This window comes from Phytophthora cinnamomi (assembly GCF_018691715.1).
Source record: "Phytophthora cinnamomi strain GKB4 chromosome Unknown Contig44, whole genome shotgun sequence".
NCBI classification, from domain to species: Eukaryota; Oomycota; class Peronosporomycetes; order Peronosporales; family Peronosporaceae; genus Phytophthora; species Phytophthora cinnamomi.
The window spans coordinates 200,871-207,896 of NW_027150977.1; the positions used below are offsets into that span (position 1 = coordinate 200,871).

General features: G+C 54.4%; 1 protein-coding gene across 1 annotated transcript; it reads right to left on the minus strand.

Moving 5' to 3' along the window:
• Positions 1–4,141: 4,141 nt before the first annotated feature.
• Positions 4,142–5,068, minus strand: IUM83_13674 (uncharacterized protein; the record flags this gene model as incomplete). The annotated part of the gene is made up of 1 exon (XM_067938368.1): positions 4,142–5,068. One exon carries the CDS (start codon positions 5,066–5,068, stop codon positions 4,142–4,144), a length of 927 nt encoding a protein of 308 aa, XP_067790827.1.
• Between the last annotated feature and the right edge of the window lie 1,958 nt (positions 5,069–7,026).

The following is a 7,026-nucleotide window of genomic DNA, read 5'->3' on the forward strand; positions in this document are numbered from 1 at the left end:
CGACTCCGTCGGAGTGTTGGAAGTCCATGTCTTTGGACTTCATCTTTGGTCTTCCCCCGGATAGCGGAAGGAACACCGGTATTGTGGTCTTTGTAGACCGCTTCAGCAAGATGGTACATCTTGCTGCGGTGCCAGCAGAGGTGACCGCGAAGCAGACGGTCCGTCTGCTCGTCGACATGGTGTTCAAACACCATGGCATGCCGTCCGACATCGTGTCGGACAGAGACCCGCGCTTCACGGCGAACCTGTGGCAAGAAGTGTTTACACTTCTTGGGAGCCAGCTTTCAATGTCGACTGCGGATCACCCGCAGACGGGCGGTCAAACCGAGCGCGTGAATCGCGTGCTCGTCGACATTCTGAAGAGCTACGCTCACTCGTTCCAATACTGGACCAATACTGGAGCGAGTGTTTGTCGATGGCGGAATTCGCCATCAACAACTCGGTGCATGCCTCGACCGGGCATACACCGTTTTATGTGAATGCCATGCGGCATCCCCGTCTGCCGGGTTTACTCGGAGTGATGGCTCCCACTTTAAGTGGGGGAGGATCTACGACTGCACTACAGCAGCCGCAGAAAACCGCTGACACTTGCACAGTGTCAGCTGCAACAATGGATAAACCACATGAGTCTGCGCAGGGCGCAGACTCCCCCAACAACAAGGACAACGACCACGGGTCTGCGCAGGGCGCAGACACCGCAAAGAACCACGCAGAGGCCGGGCCTCTAGCGGAGAGCGAGCTGAATGACTTCAGCTCGGATGCAATCAATTTCATCACTAAAAGACAAGCCGTAATTCGGTTTGTCCAAGACACAATAGCAGCTTGTGTTGACCAACAGAAGCTGAACGCAGACAATGTGGGCAGAGGCAACACAAATGAATTCAAAGTTAGTTCATTGGTTTTGTTAGCTACGCAAAACCTGCCTAAACATGCCGTTTCGGACTTCGGGGCAAGCGAGCTTGCTCCGGGCTTCATCGGGCCGTTCACTGTGTTGGCACGGCACGGCAACGCTTACACGCTAGACATACCGTCTAGCATGCGCCTCCATCCGACCTTTTACGTCGGACGGCTGAAGCCATACCTGCAGCACGAGCCATCTAGCTCGGCTGACCCGAAGCCTCGGCAGGAGCCAAGGCAGAAGCGGAGGACTTGGCCTCGGTGACGAGCAGCCTCTCCTCCAGCACGCGGACGCGCTGGAGCAACCCCTTCATCTAGGTCCCCAGCTCAACCTGGATATTCGAGGCGGTCTGCGAGACCGCCGCGACTTGAGCCTTCTGGTTCGCCAGCTCCTGCTTCAGGGCGGCGAACTCAGCGCCCTGCAAACACTCCACGGCGGTCACCCGGTCGTGGAGAGGCGCATACTGATCAGCTCGGGGCTGATCATACCCGGGGCGTGTTCCCACCCCCGCCACCGCCGATCCGTGACGCCCGCGGCTCAACCCGCTGGATCGTTGAGCGGATTGTTGACCATAGTATCCCGAAAACGAACCCTCAAGGGGCTCGTTTTTGTATTCGTTGGAGAGGATTTCCTCCCCATCGAGATACATGGGAGCCGCGGAACGTCTTGCTGGAGGACGTTCCGGAAATGGGGAGGGCGTACGAGGAGCAGTACGCGCTGGCACAGCGGAAGTAACACGAGCGCTGCGATCATCGCCAGCGCCCGAACCCTCACGTGCTAAGAATTTAGCACGGAGCTCTTTGAGACTCTCGGGCACACGGAACGACGTGTACCCGTTCAGGTCGCGGTCGCTCAAGCGGACCGCGCCTGGGAAGCACTTCGTGCACTGAAAGCCCTCGGGCACAGCGCACGGCACATTTGCCTCCTCCGCAGCAACGTGGAGTTTCCACGCTTCGAGTACGTCTCGAAGCGATCACGCGCTTGCTTAATCCGATCACGGTAAGCACTCGGCTTCTTGTTGAAGTTCTCAACAAAAGCGTTCCAACTTTGACAAAGTGCCTGCCACTCGGGCACTTTGCTGCGAGAAGATGTCTTCTTGCTTCGAAACCATCGGAGCTCATGAAAGAGTCCGATGTAGTAATCGCGCCTTTGATGCGTTTCCGCATCAAAGTGCATCTCGGCAGCAACAGCGTCATCTTTGATGGCGCTGCATACGTACAGCGGCATCTCATTCGGAGGTACCGAGTTCCCATACCGGTCCGTGATCTCGGACGCGGACGGCATCCACGGATCGCGTGCTGCAGGCGCAGCGCGCGGAGTACTGAGAGCCCCAGCGGAAGCGAGTGGGGTATCACTCTCAGTTCGCGAACGCTTCGAACTCGAAGCGTCCGATTCGTCCCCTTCACGTGGGCGAATGTTCTTAGCATGAGGGTCGAGCGATTCGCTCGACACTGAGTCCTTGCGCTTTGAGGACGAGTCCGCCTCGTCCTCCATGTCGTCATCGTCGTCGTCGAAGTCGACGACGTCGCCATACTTCGCCTTCTGGCGTTCGAAGTAGTCATCGATGGAGAGATGACTCTCCACCGACTTCGGAGTCTTCTTTTCTTGAGGCGCGCTCATCGTTGAATGAGCGCGAATTTCTTCTCCAAACGCGGAGAATTGACGAATTGTCAATTCCGGAGATTGACGTGCGGAGACTCCGCGCGTCTAACGTTCAGGGGGGATGGTGTAAGCCACTTGTGATTTTAACAGATAAGATATCTGTTAAAAGTTTTAGATACTTCCTCACCTTGGTGTAAGTCACACCAATGGATACATTGAAGTGGGCCACCACAATGAGTGGTCCACACCTACCCAAAGATCCTATTGGTAGAAAGCAGCATCTTTCTACCAATTAGAGACGTGCATATTGGCGGTACTGCTTGAAGGGTTTGATTGGGTCATTCCTGAAAACTCAATTTGGTCGTATCAAATGATGAGCAGAGACAAGACTACATTTTTGGTTGTACCAGATGTGTTGCATCCTGAAAACACAGTTTGCACAGTATCAAAAGTTTCCTGCACCCCCGCCCGCAAAATGACCGCTACTGCTATCGTGCTCCTTGCCGCTCTCCAGCGTCGCCAAACTTCTCGTCGCAAACAGTCGCTTCGATCAAGGCTGAGCAGGCGTCAGCAACGACTCCGTGACCGTCGAGTAGTGCGTGCTGCACTTCAGCAGCCCAGTATGTCTGGCTTCGCAATGCTTTTTGGATCGGGCGATGATCCATCACTAATTACGCTAACAGGTCTAGACCATCAGGCATTTCGCTATGTTCTGGGCCTCTTTGAGGAGACGTACACAGCATATACTCCCTACGGACCCTCTAGGGCTCTTATTCGTCGTGTTCGAGACAGAACCCGTGGAAGGCCACGCCTACTCGACGCTACAAAGTGCCTCGCACTCGTACTTGCGTGGACTCGTACCCGAGGAGCGGGGTTTACGCTATGTATCATGTTCGGCATCACTGCGAGCGTATGCTCACTGTTTGTTCGCTTTGGACGAAGAATTATTGTTCGAGCTCTCGCCAAGAATCCTCTCGGTGCAGTCAGAATGCCTAGTGCTGAAGAAATTCAGGCGTATCAGCGTGCTATCCATCGCAGACACTCTCGGTTAAGCGACGTATTTGCCGTTGCTGATGGGCTAAAGCTCTACCTACAACAGAGTGGAAATTGCGTGATTCAGAATATTTTCTACAACGGATGGAAGCACGACCATTACGTTGGTAATGTGCTCGTGTTTGTTCCTGATGGGACCATCGCTGCTTGTGCGCTGAACGCGCCCGGGTCGGTGCATGATTCGCAAATTTCAGAGTGGGGTGGGATTTACCAGAAGCTACAGGCTGTCTACGAGCTTTATGGTGCACGGTGTGTGGTTGACTCCGCGTTTGCAGCTGGAGATTACAAGTTCCTAATCAAGTCCAGCCAGGATTACTTAGGCGCTGCATCGAGCGCATCGGACGTCGAAATGCTACGCCAAGCAACCTCAGCAAGACAGGCCGCTGAGTGGGGGATGAGAGCTTTCCAGAGCTCGTTTCCTCGTCTTAAGGATCGCTTGGATTATGAAGAGCGTGGTGAACGACGGCTGATTCTAGACACGTGCGTGCTGCTTTATAATTTTCGCGCCAGAGTAGTTGGTATTAACCAGTTACGTTCTGTTTACATGCCAAGTCTAGAGCGACACGCAGTAACTGTAATGCAGGACAGTTAATTACTCTGTTCATGGGTCTGAATCGTCTTAGCAACACCGACCAAAGCCATAGCAAGTAGCTCAAATAAACGATTGCTTCTCTCTCGGTCCTCAGCACGATCTTGCTCACGCTGGTGTCGGTCTTCTTCACGCCATCGTTGCTGTTTATCGCGATCAGCCTCTCGTTGACGTTGTTCCTGTATCATCATAAGGCGAGCCATGGAAAGCAGGTCATCGTCACCCCTTTCGGTGGGAACACGAGGAAGAACAAGCGGACGCGCAGCTGGGACAGCCGTAGTCGCAGCGCGAGCATCTTCGTCTTCTCTAGCTGACTCTTCCTCCTCAAACAACTCGGTACCGTCTTCAGAAATGTCGCCGCCTCGGGCAAGATCTGCTCGCTGCGTGATAGCGGTCGAGATTTGGATGGCTCGCGCTACATCGTCAGGCATATGGGGATTACCCGTACCCATATTGGTCCGGTACAGCTTCGCGAACTTGCGGCGGAGACTCTCCACTGTGCGATCGACCCCTGGATGGTTCGCGTTGTGGCGCCGTGCCACGGTTTCCCACTCGTCTCGTCCGATAGGCTTCATGGCCTCCAGCAGGTCGAGGAGACCGTCGACCTCAACGCGCGTGAATCCGCTCCCTCTTGACGCTCGAGGCGTAGTCCGTCGACGTTGCGTGCGCCGGTCTGCCTGAGCTGCTTCGCCATTACTGGCCGTGTTTGCAGTCCCTGCTGGAGCCGTCGCTGGAGCCGCAGACGAACCCAGCGTTACAGTGTCAGCTAACGCGGAGGTTGCTGTAGCTGGTGTCATGATCTGGGTCGCGGGGGCTAGCTGCGACGGAGTCGACTGCGCCAGGGGCAGGTCCAAGCTGCTGTCATCACCAAGCGCATGGTTATCCGTGGACTCGTCCTGCAACACCATGGACGCACCTCGATCCATCGATGCTGATGGAGGTGTTAGCTGCGTGAGCGGCACTTGGGGGCTGCTGGCCCTCATAAAGTGCTGTCTTGGCGAGTTCGTTGTCTCCATTGCACGCGCTACAAGATAGAAACCAAAGTGAGTTCGAGAAGCGCGAGTCTATGCAGCAAAGTCCGCTGTACCATTCTGTCGGGGGTAGCAACCACCCCGTACAGATTTCCCTCCTCGAGGCAAACTAGTACGAAAACGCAGCTGCCATCGAACTTTCTTTGCATGGTTTGATACGACCAAAATGGGAATTAAGTTTTCAGGAGCCGCCCATTAACGCCAAGTGGCGTACAAATTGCTCGTGACTATGCGTAAGTGCTGTGAACCTATATCTGTTTTTCAGAGGTACACATCGTGAATGACGTTTTGGATGGTATATTCGATTAACGAATGATTCGTTGGGCGAATGGTAGACTACGAGCGGGTCGGAATTATCTGTTGTGTGGTTATGTTCTAGCAAAAATGGCTGACATATTGTTTATAAACTGCGGCCATAACTTGTTGAGTAGTGGTACAACTATTTAGTCCAACCATTTCTGGAATGGACGACAATTCGCAAGGCCAAGACAACTGGGACGCCCGCGCGCATCAGGCATGAGAAACGTGAGGCATGACTGTTGCGCTCGAGCATTAGTTGCAGTCGTATAGTAATTGTCAGGTACGAAATAACGCAGCGTCTAATATCTGGCCGGGGTGATATTTACTAAGGCATCATGCCATTTCGTTGGCACTCTAGTGGTGATATCTTTGCCAATTCTGACCCCTCATCTTCACCAGCATCGTTATTGTGTGCATGAGCACCTACGTTGAGTGGTCTTGAAACTACGTCCTAGTAGTCAAGGGAAGAGGCGGGAACGATGCACCGGATACTTCGAGCTACATGAAGTGGTTTGATATCCAGATGCACGGTGCGCAAATTATCCCGATCTAAGCCAAAAACTGGCGTGGGAGTCAGAAACACGAATCGATTCCTTTCATACAACAACTCTATCCTGGGTGACTCCCTCCCGGGGAGCGGCGCAGTGGCGTCGTTCTCGGTGGAGCTAATGCGGAAGACGCGGGCGCCCCATGCTCTACAGCGAACAAGAATGCAGAGGCCACTGGTCTCCGGCTGAGAACCCGGCAGGGCACAGCTCGACTGCGGACGCGGACGAACCACGGCCACTCAGTGCTCAGCCGTCGACTTCCAGCGGTCTGATGACTACGGCATCGCGCAGGGAGACGCTTTGACGGCGAGGCGCGAGCATATCTGAGGGGGGGGGGGGGGGGGGGGACGACGCGGAATACTTTTCGCCCAGGGAAGGAGATCATGGGGACCGGCGTAAGGCTCATACAAGACCACAGATTACCGGCGTACTGGCTGGAGTTGCCGTGGGTCCGGGCCACGACAGCAGCTTGGAGAAGGGGGGTAGTGTCCTGACGAAGGGCAAGCCAAGATCTACTAACCAGCGTGGGGACCGAAGCAGAATACGTGCCGCCACCAAGGCCGACATGTCGTCCATGCAGGGGGAACCACTCATTTCGTACGGATGCGAACGCACGAGGAAGCCTGTGGTTGCTCAAATAGTGGCCCGCCCACTACTGGGGTGGAGACGGTCCCTATTTAGTGTAGACACACAGATAACCGAGTAAAAACGCGACACCACCGTTTACTACTACTACTACAACGACTCTACTGTATTGCGAAATTTTCCCTTCGACTAAACGTTTGGTTGTGCTCTTGGGCGTAGCCATCTACATGCCAAGATGTTGCTGACTAAACACGGCGAAGGCGTTAAAAGGGCATGACGAGACAAAATATTCACGATACTCCGTGAGTGTAGAGCGATAACGATGATCTGTATTGACGCTGTGGAGCCCATGAAGAACTCTGGTAGAAGTAAGCAGGTGGCGGAGAAGATGGCTACGAGATATTATGACCGGGGCCTCGT